The sequence below is a fragment of the Scomber scombrus genome, chromosome 6 (genome assembly GCF_963691925.1).
Source record: "Scomber scombrus chromosome 6, fScoSco1.1, whole genome shotgun sequence".
Classification (NCBI taxonomy): domain Eukaryota; kingdom Metazoa; phylum Chordata; class Actinopteri; order Scombriformes; family Scombridae; genus Scomber; species Scomber scombrus.
Window position 1 is genome coordinate 22,787,040 of NC_084975.1, and position 13,267 is coordinate 22,800,306.

General features: G+C 40.5%; 1 protein-coding gene across 5 annotated transcripts in view; it reads right to left on the reverse strand.

The window, feature by feature from the left end:
- Positions 1–206: 206 nt before the first annotated feature.
- LOC133982571 (pleckstrin homology domain-containing family A member 5-like) overlaps positions 207–13,267 on the reverse strand; it is an 83,289-nt gene continuing 70,228 nt past the window's right edge. For 3 of the 5 annotated variants that reach the window (XM_062421639.1, XM_062421641.1, XM_062421642.1), the window contains 13 exons: positions 10,878–10,940; positions 10,705–10,785; positions 9,488–9,637; positions 9,256–9,357; positions 8,338–8,496; positions 6,629–6,743; positions 5,621–5,736; positions 4,134–4,349; positions 3,840–4,001; positions 3,264–3,397; positions 2,579–2,721; positions 1,594–1,693; positions 207–1,335 (listed from right to left, as the gene is read on the reverse strand). In XM_062421639.1, coding sequence (XP_062277623.1) covers positions 1,602–1,693; positions 2,579–2,721; positions 3,264–3,397; positions 3,840–4,001; positions 4,134–4,349; positions 5,621–5,736; positions 6,629–6,743; positions 8,338–8,496; positions 9,256–9,357; positions 9,488–9,637; positions 10,705–10,785; positions 10,878–10,940 — 1,533 coding nt within the window. In that variant the 3' untranslated portion in view covers positions 207–1,335; positions 1,594–1,601. Of the gene's footprint in view, positions 1,336–1,593; positions 1,694–2,578; positions 2,722–3,263; positions 3,398–3,839; positions 4,002–4,133; positions 4,350–5,620; positions 5,737–6,628; positions 6,744–7,343; positions 7,500–8,337; positions 8,497–9,255; positions 9,358–9,487; positions 9,638–10,704; positions 10,786–10,877; positions 10,941–13,267 lie in introns of all 5 variants that reach the window. The other 2 variants (XM_062421643.1, XM_062421640.1) reach the window with 2 other exon arrangements.

Below are 13,267 nucleotides of genomic sequence, written 5' to 3' on the forward strand. Positions count from 1 at the left end.
AATGGTTTAAATGTAGAGATCTAGGGAAAGCTTTTCTATATTGTGTCAAAAAATAATTCAGTTTCGAGTTAAGTTCTCACATTGTAGGACAAAGCTGACCTTGAGTTGACAAACATGCGTGAGTAGGTGTATGTGGCCTTACTCTCAGCGGGTTCATTACAGCTGACTACAGGTCTAGTGAAGAACACACATGCAACCACTTGTTAAGAACAGCAACATTTATTAACATGATATAAAACAGATGGGATATGAACATTTGCAAATCAAATCAAGAATGTAACCACATGTGGAATACATCCTCCCATCCTGCTGTACCAAGTACATTATATACACAGTAAACCTCTGGTAATTACACTTTGTACACACACACACACAAAAAAAATCATCCTGAACCCAAACTCTTTTTTTATTATTGCTTTTTACATGTGCTAATCTTTTTTTCCTTTTAGTTCCAGGACTCCAAACCAACATCGTCATAAAATAGATCCAAACTCAGATTTCCTTCTTTCAGTTTAAATATATCTCTCAGCAATAAAAAAAGACAGTATATAGAGTGACTTAAGCCAGGACATTCACATAAGTGTCGGCAACAATGCGACAGGGACTGCAGAAGTTTTAATTACAACCCAGAAACAGGAGAAATTAGAAATAATCTTAGTCTGCAGCATTAAGTGTCTAATCTATATCTCTTATATACCCATCGTTCCCACTGACAAATGTTCTTTACAATAAATGGATAAATATGAATGGTTAGTTGATGACCGATGTCTGACAAACAACTGAACTGAATTAGAAAAGTCTTAAATAAACTAAACTGATGTGAAAACATGTTCTTAAAACCATTTGAACAGGTGGTGAAACATGAGTGGAAAATGTGACATGGCCCAAAACCTTTTGCCTTTAGACTCATAACAGAGGTCAGTCCATTAGCCTCATATATATGCATATTGATATTCACACCGATGTTGACCCATATTCAAACAAGAACCTAATAAAACCATATAAATAATAAAAACAAATGTAACCTTGTGAAAAAGTAAAACAGAACTGCAATGACAGTATCAAAGCTGTATCCTCTCGCTCACTTGAGGAGAGTGTAATGACCCAACGAGGGCCGATCACAGAGAAAGAAATGTTATTGGTGGCATAGGAGCTTAAGACGTCACAGTGAGCATACAGAAGTAAGAGGTTAAGACCTCTGAATGTGGAGTAGGCAGTTTCACTCTGTAGAACTTGGCCTTGTGCTGATGTCTTTGGGGAAGTCTTCAGAAGCATCTTTATACCTCCGCTGCTGTTTCCTTCATGTGTACGTTTTCACTGAGGCCAGAGCTTGTGCTGCAGAAAGAAAAGGTGAAATTTTCCAATGAGGGAAAATATCAAATTACACTCCCCAGTCAATGTTGGAGTAATTTGAGAAATATCAATTCGCAACAACAAATACTGCAAAATGTGAAAAAAATAAGTGTTACCCATCCCCATAACTGTTTCCCATCCATACTTTAAATAATGTTCCCCCCCAGAGACAAAGATTCAAACACCAATAACAATTTAGCATTGTGAGTATGGACAAAACAGGTTGATGAAAGCCCTTACTGGTGCTACTACACACACATGAAGTGAGAACCATCAGTGAGCTGAGGGGGTGTGTTAGGAGACTGTGGAAGGGGTGGGGAAGAAGACGACAGGCTTTTCACTGCAACAAAACAGAACGACATGGTGAACAGGCACACGCACAAAATGACTAAAAACTAATTACATCAGATGCTACTGACTAAATGGTAAAACAACACAGGAATAAATAACTCAAGTCAAATAAATTAAAGGATATGTATTCACATATTTTTTCAAGTTTGTCTTGAAGTAATAGCAAGTTACCCATGCAGTATACAGTTTTTTTCTTGCTGTAATTGTTCCTCCTGCTCATATTGTCCATAAAAAGATCTCACTAATGCACTTCTGATGTAGGATACAAATTCAATAATCCTCATTCTGTGCAAACATGCATTACTAATATATTAAGTTAATATGATGCTTCAGCATTTTGAGGTAAACCAGTCAAGAGAGTATCTTACAAAGTTATTTTAGTAAGATCTTTCCTCTTTGAGTTATAATCCCTCTCCTGCAGCTCAGGAAACACACTTCTTGGGGAAAAATAAATACATTTTGGACTAAAAAGACTAACCTTGGAAGATGCTTACTTGATCTCATACTGCTAAAGCCTTACTTTAAGTTGAGATAAACTTTAATATCTTCAGAATAATGTTTATTTTGTCCCCCATCACCTCTACTGGCTGCATGTTAATATCCAGTATAAACAGGAGGAATGATTATACTAAGCAAAACCTGTTTCAATGTACAAAGACTTGAAAAATGTGAACCTATCTTTTAATGAAGAGTGAGTAGGACTGTGATAAATGATTTAATACATGCATAATGAGAACAGCTGCAGTTTGAGGAACCACAACATAAGGTTGCTTAGGTCTTTCAAAACAGGATCCCACTAGCTTTTGTTTAATAACATGCGTTCTTTATATTCAGTCCCCTCCACCTCCTCCCTTTTCTCTCTCTAGAGATGTACCTGCTACCAGCTTGCTGCGTTTGGAGGCTTCTGCTGCCAGCTCATAAGAGATATTAATCATCTTCTCTTTCTCCTGTACGGTAACCTCCTCTTCAGCCTCCTCCTCTGGGCTTAAAGCCATACTAGGCAGCACATTCTGCATGCTGGGAACACACACACACACACACACACACACACACACACACACACACACACACACACACACACACACACACACACACACACACACACACACACACACACACACACACACACAAAAAGGTCTGTATCATATACTGTACATCTTTTAAATGTATACAAACAAATTATAAATGTATGACCTAGGGACAGACAAGCTATGTCTTTCAAATCAATTCAAAGAGAATGACATTTTGAATAAAATGTCACATTGGTTGGAGATAAGAACGTGGACTTTTCTTCACATCTAAGGCACTGATATGCATGGAAAGAGAAGGTAGGCAGTGTGGCTCCTTTTGAACCATCTATGGCAGTGTCCTGCCGTGACCTCAAACTTACCCCTTACTTCTAAAAGAATTTCATGGATGACATCTGCTGTGCAATATCACTGCTCACCTGCACAGATACCCATATCTCCAGAGGATCCTTATCTAATGTCAAGCGCCCAAGCAGACCTAGTTCACATTAATAAATTACTGATACTGACAGATCATCACACTGTCTTCACCTGTTTTTGGCTATGAGGGCTTTGATGCGGTCAACTTTTCTCTGCTTATCAGCCTCCTGCTCGGGGCTCAGTGCCTCCTCCGGTTCTGACTCCATGTAGCGCTCAGGAATCAGCACTTTGTCAGGCACAGAAAGCTGCAGAAACAAAGAAAAAGTACTTCATATACCTTTATGTTGCACATTTAATACAAATGAATCAGATACAATGTGCTTGACAAATTAATGAAAAAACATGTAGAAAAGGACACAGATATTAGCTAAAGTGTAAAACTATGCAGATTAAGTAATTTTAACAACAAATAACAGATATTAAAATAATCATCAGCATCTATTAGGAGGCTATTTTAGAGTTGAATGAACACACAGCAACATTCACTTATTAGTGATATTCTGTTAGATGAAAGATTCATGCAATTAGTTCTTGTAATCTATAACATTTAGTTTTTTTGCTTTGGTTTTTAAAACTCAAATCTATAATACTCGATGTGCTGTTTATCACCATTTCCTCAGTATTTTGCCTGTGAAAATATTAGCCCTGTTGGTCTTAAGACTAAGACAGCCAACTGCTGTGTCTTACTTCTCGGTCCACATTAAAGTGGTCAGCCTGCGAGGCTTCTTTCAGACGGGCAATCTCCTCAGCGGGCGTCTCCTGCTCCCTCACCACCTCCTGCTGCCTGAGTGAAGCCTCCAGCTCCAGAATGTCACTGCTCATCACCTCATCTCTGCGCCTCATTTGGGACTAGGAAAGACCCAGAATGAGAAAGACAAAAGTGCAGAAAAGGGGTCACATCACAGGATTTTATTTCAGTCTATTTTATGAATGTAAGTGCTGCCTTAGTGTCTGAATTATGTCTGTCAGGTGTCCCAATACCTGCATGCTGCGGAAATGGTTATCTTTATTAAATGAGTGGCTGCGAGAGGGTGTGTTCTCCTGGCTGCCACCCCGGATGCTGAGGCCTTTCTTCTTCTCCCTGAGTGCACCCTGCTGGTGGCGGCGGATCCTCTCCAGCTGCTCCTCTACGCTCATCCTGGGCCGGCCAGTCTCTGCAGCACACAGCTGCTGCTCCACTGCACTTCGTGGACGCTCCTGTTAGCCAGAGAGGACAACCACAGGCACGCATGAAGGCCAACAGAATTAATAATTTAGCTTCACTATCAGATATTTAACTCTAGGACAAAAATCACACTATGGTCAATGTTTAGTGTGCAGAACCACAGTTAAGTGGCATCATGATGTGGTCGGGTCAGATGCGGCATTTGCAGTGAATATTTGGTATTTTTGGAAATAGTCTAAACTTGTCCAAGAAAAAGACCTGCTTTTTATCTCTACAAGTACTGGAAAAACGTTTTGTTTCTTTAAATACAGTTAAAAGCCACCATTGACATAATAACCACAATGATTGTTAAATGACTCTTTAATGTTCACTTGCTCAGAACCAAAATGAGCACAAGTGCAAACACATATGGAAACAACCTGACTGGCTGCTGTGCACTCACACGCTCCTGCTAGCACACATGGGTGCACTCAGAGAGACTGGGGGCCTGTTAATGCCTGAGCAGGAGAGGCTGATAATGTGAAGTGAACTGAGAAGTTGTTCACTCTCAGGTTTGTGCCATGCTGGAGGGGCTTAGAGAGCTGGATGCAGTCCAGTGCCCGGGGATGCTGCCTCCACTGTTCAGATTGTTCAAGAGGCTGGTATCCAATGGCCTAAGCTAACTCTACAGGCCTGTGATACACTCTCTCTTACTACCACAGGCTATATGGATAAAATAGACCAAAGCCTTCATGCTAACATTTCACAAAGTTCATCTCGGTTCATTTATACTATATGTCAATCTTTCTGCAAACACAAACACACACAGACACACTAAAAACAGGACACACCCTGCAGTTTGGTGCACTAATAACATGGTTAGTGTATTTAAGTTGATAGTGTTTGAGGCTGGAAGCTGTATAAACCAAGCTTGGCATTTATTTTATGAAAGCCTGGTTTTTTAGAATATGAGTCACAGCCTGGTTGTGTGATGAGTGGACTCTCCTGTCACATGTTTGTTTTAAACCTGCAGTCTGACAACCAAAACAACCATTTAAGAGGGAAGTAAACAATTCAAGAAAGTTCAGCGGTTGGAAGTTCACTGCTGCCCACAAGAGGCTCACAGTGACAACATAAAAAGAAAAGCAGAGTAATTTGATAATAATTCTTATTTGTTTGTATACTGCTTGGATACAAAATGTCTGGTTTGCCACATAAGAAAATAAGTCCTGGAAAATGTACATTTTAAAGTTAGTACCAAACAACTAACGGCTGTATCTGAGAGAATCTGGTGGTCCAAGCGGTTAAAAGTCCAGACACTCACCATCCTGGGGTCGGGCTTCTTGCTCTTTCGTAAGGTAACGTATGAAGCTATGGAGGAAGATTCAGGCACTGGAGATTTGGTCCTAGGTGGGACGATGCCCACTGGGTAGGACATCCCTGGTAGGTAAAAGAGACAAGAGGTGAGTAAACTCCCTAATTCACTAATAGAGCACTTGCTTTACACTACAAAAAATACCAATGTTACGAACTGTTATTGTGAGCTTGTGCTTTGAGTATAAGAATGGTAAATTGTACAGCTGTTTTCAAAGTTCTTTACAGTCGAAATATAACAAAATGGACCCTGAATATAATTTAAATACAGTATTCCCAGCAGTTCGGTGATATTTCCTGAAGCCTGTTGGATAAAATGTGAGACGTGCAAGTTTAAGGGGATATAAAATCCAGCATCAAGTGCACTCTACCCAGAAGTATTTCCAGCAGCATTTGCAGGCAAGTATTGATTGTGTGACGGTGTGGAACGATTGTGGAGCTACAGTGTAATCGTTCAACTTTAGAACACCTGAATTATGCTGTGCAAGCTGTTTCACCAAATTCAGGCCAATTAGCTAGTTATCAGAGATAATGTGTTGTGATGTCTAAATAAAGTGGAGTTAATAAGAGAACTAAGTTACCAAAGCACTGGCATACTGTTAACCTCGTAAATAACTGAGCAGGATTGTGATTTACAGTGTAAGTCAAGTCAAATGCAGGTCTAAATGCTGCTATATCCATGGCAACCACTGTATGGAAAATAATGGTTGCTGATTCACCATATGCCCAGAGAAAACTGTCTGACCTTGTATTTATGCTCTGTGTCAATGTGCCATGGTAACCATGGTAACTATCAATGCTAGAAACTAGTTAAATGGTCAATAATACATTTTCATTAGACTGTTTATTGACTTTTTTTTTGGTGTCAACAAAATGGAACAAATGTATTATTTATTGGAACACAGTGAACACAGATCTCTGTTATTAAAATACTTGGTGTTGCAGTACATTACTGTACCTTTGTTTCCAGAATGATCAGATGGGTGTTCAGATCTGTCCTCTCCGTTACTCTCGTCCACTTCCGCTACTGTGGTGAGCTCTGGTTCACTCTTATACAGCCTGTAGTCTGGACCCTGAAAATGAGAATGAAACAAGTTCAACACACATTCATAGCAGCTTTGATTCATGGTTAGGGAGAGTTTGGTTCCAAACTGAGATATCAGCGTGTTAAAAAGTAACATTTTCTCTTACAGAATGACTTCAAAGGCAGAGGCAAAATGGCACCACTTTTCTATAAAATAATTACAAACTGAGCAATTTTAGCACATCAGTGTATACAGTTTGAAAAAAACCTCTCCATGTTTATGCAGTTAAACACACTGTTTTACAACCAAATGAAAAAGTAGGCAGCAGGCAAACACATTCAAACTCCGACGGTCTAATTTGCAACCAAGGACAAAACACAACAAAATAGCTTTTAACACACAGAGAAACACAGAAAAAGAAACAAAGCATTTCACTTAAAACCAGAAAACAAAATACATTGATGAGGCTTCATCCAAAAGTAAAAGATGAGGAATGAGTATGGCATCAAAGAAATAAAGGAATTTGATCCAACCAAAAATATGAAATGTCCATCAAAATGAAAGTGAAAAAATCTTCACAGCAGGCAGTGACAGTTATGACAGCTGAAAGCAGGGTTGACCACGAGGTCAACGGGTCAACAAGCTTACGCTGCGCGTGCCATTCCTGTGATTTGTCTTCCTGTCCTCCGGCCTGTGGACTGATGAAGGTCGCACACCAGCAAGAGAGGGCATAGGGGGCACGGTGGGGGGGTTGGGCTCGTAGGACTCGGGTAAGGGTGGCCGTGGGGGCACCAAGTCCTCCTCCTGGGGATTACACAGGGCATGGGACACGAAGCAAGGTGACACATGGCGCCACCACGCACGCCCAGGGCAACCGCCATCTGGTCCAGAGTAGTTCTGGCCCACAAGATGGGCAAACCAGCTGATTAGCCAGAGAAAGCTTCACATGCTGTTACAGGGTGACTGACACATCCACTCACATACCACCATTCATTCTGCCCATGTGCAGGGCTGGCATCTTTAACACAACTAAAGCTCATTCAGATTACAGCAGGTCTGGGTAGAGAACTGAGGGCTGCAACTATGATTACTTCAATGGTCAATGACTTCTTTAAATTAATGGGTTAATCATTTAGTCTATAGGGATGTTTTCACACCTGCCTTGTTAAGTTCGGTTGAATCGAACCGCCAGAGCGTTGACCCCTTTGGTGCGGTTCGTTTGGGCAGGTATGAACACAGCAATCAAACTCAGATGTGGACCAAAACAACCAGGCCAAGACCTTGCTGAAAAGGTGGTCTCAGTCTGGTTACAGACATACTCTGCTACAGTTTGTTTGTAGCATAAATGACATCTGACATCGATCTGCACATAATCCACTGATTTGGAAACAAACTATAGGTATGAAAACATCCTAAAATGTGACGTCTTCGAATTGCTTGTTTTGTCCAAAGCCCAAAGATATTCAAAGGACAATGATATCAAACTGAGAAAAACAACACATTATATCATGCTCCATCACTTATCAAAACTGTCTGTTACTTTCCCCTTGATTGACTGTTCAATCAAACAACGTATAGATACAACACTGCAGAGGTGTAAATCTGTTTGTTTCTCTAGCGTTTCTACTTTGTCGTGCTTCACCTCGGTTTTGTGCTTGCTGAAGTTGCTCTTGGGCCCATAGAGGCTCATTCCATCGGCAGCACTTCTCTGGGCTTTGTTTTTATTGAGGGCCTCCATCACATCTTGAATCCTCCAAAGCTCCTTCTGGATGTGGACGTGCTGCTGGCTGGGAGGCTCAGTCTGTGCAAACACAGAAAATACAGAATTGCCTGATGATGAACTCATTCGACTTAGCAAGATGCAGGAAGAAAAAGATGATGCATCTACTAAGGTGTTTAGTCAGTGCAGATAATGATCCGTTTAAGCTGTTATTTATGAGAAATATGAGAAATATTTGCCCCAGACCAGTAGCAGCAGAGCAGGAAGATGAGAAGAGAAGAACAAAGAAGGAATGGAGAGAGAGCAAAGGAGCAAAAGAAAGGGAGACATAATTATCTTCTTACTGATGACAGGTTTGTCTGTGAGTGAATGACTTTAAGAAGAGGATGTCCAGACTCCCTGCTGGCCCTCTGACTTCTCTACTCTGAAATAGCACCAACTCAGACTCAAACTAAACCAGGAATAGCTTGAAGAACTGTTTCTCTCTGTGTCTCTACACCTCTCCCATGATGAAGGACAAGATAAAAGACAGACTTAATTAAGACCTGTTCAATCATCACTACAGTCATCAATCACTCAATCTGTCGCTTTGATCTCTCAGTTACCTCCCACTACATTCAGCTAAGAGCACTGGAGAGAAGAAATCTTCTTTATTTTTTTCACCAAAGTAAAAAAAAAAAAGTGTCTACAAAAAGGATGACAACGTATTCAAGGGAATTTGTCGTGTCTTCAGTTTTCTTTGAAGCTGTACAGTAGATGTACTCCAACAGTGCCAGTGTTCGACAGCAGAAGCAGTGCAAGATTAAAGCAGTGCAGCCTCAGTCTTAAGAATGATCCTACCTGAGGGCTTCCCAGCGCTTCTAACTGCTCCAGCAGGTTGTTCTTAGCCAGAGTCACATCTCCTTCCAGCTTGTCATACTCCCTCCATGACCTCTCCAACTCCTGGTTTGGAAGAGATACACATTGTGAATGAAAACAAACAAGCAAAAAATCTTAAAACACTCAAGCATCCAGGGTCCATTGAATATGTTTGTATGTTTATGAGTGCTCGTGCATGTACTGCATGACTCACAGATGTGACTCTGGACAGCTCTCTGCAGGTGCTGAGGAGGCCGCTCTGCAGTAAGTCTCTCTGCTGGATGACACTCTGCATGGCAGCCGGGTTATCGGAGCCCATCTCTATCTCCTGGCTGGCTGATAGCAGGGCTGTCTCCAGGGTGTGCTGAAGGAACACACAACCAGTGTTGGTGGTAGATGAATTACTATGTAACGTGTTGGAGTAATCAGATTACTTTTCTGGTTTGTAATTCAGGTAATCAGTTATTTAGTTATGTTTGCAAATAAGCTATTTGTTACTGGAAAAAAAAAAATATGGAAAATCTCCAACGCATTCACACTGTCTCTTTTCTGTTTATGCACCTATTCCTACTTCTTGGTGGGTAGCTAACTTCCACTCGTACGCAGCTACACATCCATCTATCCATAACATCCTATCCTGCGTTTGTGTCAGTGTGCTGTCAAAGTCATAATTGTTTATATGTGCAGTGGAGCCTCTCCCATATTTCCAATTGTAGCTTCATGTAATCTTGAGTATGGCTGCAGTCTATTATTTTTTGGTATATTTGTAATTAGTCACGTGATCGCTTAGTCTATAAAATTGATGACATATAGCCATCAGGCCCTCTTAGAGACCAAAGTATATTCTATAAGCTGTTTAATTAGTCTCAACAGGCCAAAAAATAAATAAATAATTCAATTTATAATCAAATTAAAATCACAGGTAGTCATACTAGATGACCTTTGGTATTTTTATTTGAGTCAAATAAAATGATCAGTTTTAGAAGCACCCGTGTATTCTAAGCTGCTAGTCTTTTCTATTTGTCTTTACTACACAACTTGCCTCTCAACATTGCACATAACTTTACACCCTGTGGACTGTGAACACAGTGTGATACAGTACGGTCTGCTAGAGATGACGTGGCTTGGACGCTCCGGTAGCCTGCTGGTTAAGAAGTTATGACTGGCTAAACAAACTCTGATGATTGATTACAGTGGCTTGGTTATGGTCTTTCTTAGTTTTGTGCAAAATAAACTGAGCTCAAACTATATTTAGTCCAACAACAACAATAGAAATATTTTGGATGACAGTCTAAAAGCTGGGCTGACCATATATTACACAAATGTCAACTGTGTATTCTTTTCAGTTTATTTTCTACTTGGCCCCACATCTTTGAGGACATTTTAACAGTGTTCTGGGAAAATGTGTAATTATGTGCGGTGTTTACTCACCTTCTCTCTGTAGAGCTGCTGAAGTTTTTCCTCCTGTGTGCTCACCAATTTGTCCTGCTCACACAACCTGCTAAGTTTGGTCTGACAAGAAGAACAACAATGAGTTTTGACCCTTTATGTGTAGGTTAATTTAGCATGCTGCATGTCACGCAAGAGTGCAACACTGAACTTACATCAATGTCCACCTCTTCTGGCATGCATGAGTAGGCGTGTTCTCTGTAGTCTTCTGGGTTCAGCTGTGAAGAAAGAAAGAACATCAGAGACAGACACTGAACATGCACATACACATTAAAATCTGGAGATCTAATGCAGTGTCATGACAAGGCTCTCTCACTGAGCCACAGAAATGTGTCCTTGGGTAGAAACTCATATTCACTGAATCCGACAATCTAAGTTAGCAAACCAACAGTGGGAGAGCAGCCAGTCTAAACACAGCCTCTTCTCTGGTGATTCTGGTGCCTCGTGTTTCATCACCCACAGTCATTTGTCTCCATCGGCACAACACAGTGGTTTTATTGGAAATGCAAGAGGAAGGCATGTAAAACAATCTTGCTTACTAAACTCTGGAGTCAGCGCATTGGCCGCATTCACCAACTGTGTTGTTCTCCGGGACATGCTCTGCAGCTAATTGGTCCAAGGAATCTGCCTGTCTGGTAGCTGTGGTCAACTGAGTGTGTTTTGTTTAGTCAAAGTGCAATATCCCTTAAAAATAATCCCAGAATAACAAACTAACCCAATGCTTTAACATACAGCACCCCAGAATGCTCACAACAATTACTAACAGGTATTTAAATACTTCAATCCAGGTTCAAATACAGATAAAAGCAGCTCTAATCATTGCTTCAGCATATTGCTAATGTGAGCCTGCACCTTTTGACTAGTTTGTACTATTTTACTTACTGCATTTTAAGTAGCATCAGCAGCTATCTAAGAAAAAGAAAAAATCCTTCTTTCCCCTTGTATTAATACCTCTTATCAACATATGTCAAAGAAATAAAAGGCCACACTACTCAATGACGTGACATCATTTGAACTGCATTGGATCCCATGTTTCTAGACAATTAATTCATCACATAAGTATTCATTATTCATCCATTTTCCTCAATTAAAAACAATACAAGTGCAGCCCATTCCTATTTGGACAGTGACACCAGTCTTTATTGTTTTTTCTTTTTGCACAAATTGGATGCTATAAGGTCAGTCTATATTCATATTAGGTGAAAAATGAAGTAACTGTAGCCCATTTTACATCATAAGTGGGGTTGTGTCCATAGGCTACACTGCTTAATACTGAGCCTGTTAAACTCCTGTAAAGCAGCTTCATTTCAAATTCAACCTGCTGGCCAACAGAGTCAAAACACAAATAATTAGTCACCGTCCAAATACAGTTAGACTCCACCAATACCGAGGCTCCTCACTCACACTTGCACCATCTCACACATACTTTTCTCAACAGCTTTTTTTTTTTTTCCTCATTTGAACCGCACAGTTAAAGCAGGTGGGACCTGAGAACATTCCACACAGAACATGCAGACTCTCCCACAGCTCAGGGAGCTTCGTTGTGGTGTTGTGTGTTGTGGACTAGGAGTGACAGAGGGGGGGAGGAGGAGAAAGACAGACTTTTAGCGGCTGAACAGGTAGGAATGGAGCTGTTGCCGGGCTGATATGCCAATGAAGAGGTGAAGGGGTGAGGGCGGGTGGGGCGCTCTTCAGCTGCACTTTTACACCTCGTGAGGCGGTCACAAAAGTGGCAAAGTGATGTCATCGTCACACACACAAGGTCGACCCCTCTTTATCCTTTCTATCAGCAGAATGACAAGAGGGAGTGAGAGGGGGAAGTGATCCAGACTGGTAAAATGAAACATCTTCATCATAGATATGCCCTCTGGCCATATTAAGTATAAAGTCTATTCCACAGAGGATGCTCAAGTGAGTGCAGTCATAAAGGAATATTTATCTTGCTGAGAGTTAGATGAGATGATCAATACCACTTCTATGTCTGTACACTAAATATGAAGCTACAGCCAAGATACAGTTAGCTAAGCTTAGCATAAAGACAAGAAATCACTTTAGCCACTCGCCTGGCTCTGTCCATAGGTTGAACAAATCCACTAACCAGCATCTCTAAAGCTCACTAATTAACACGTTATATCTAATTTGTGTTATCCATTCAAAAATTGATATGAGTGTACACAAAGAAAGCAGTATCTAACTTTTGGTAAGAAAGACAGTAAGTACATTTCCAAATATGTTGCACTGTTACTTTAAACTACTGAATCCTAACATCTGGTAAGGATTAATATTTGACTAACTGGCAAAAGGAGTTAAATACATACAGCAGCACTGGTTGACCCCAAATGAACTGTAAAGAGGGTTGGCATCAGTTTTACCATACTGAAATGTTCTTGCATCCCAATAACTAAAAGGGAAAATCGATTTACTTTATTGTACTTAAATTACACCATGAAAACAATCCCCTGCTGACTTTAAATAGTGCACTCTTTTTTCTCCACAAAAAGACGTATTATTAAAATAATGAATTGGACTGAGAAGCAATGGTCTG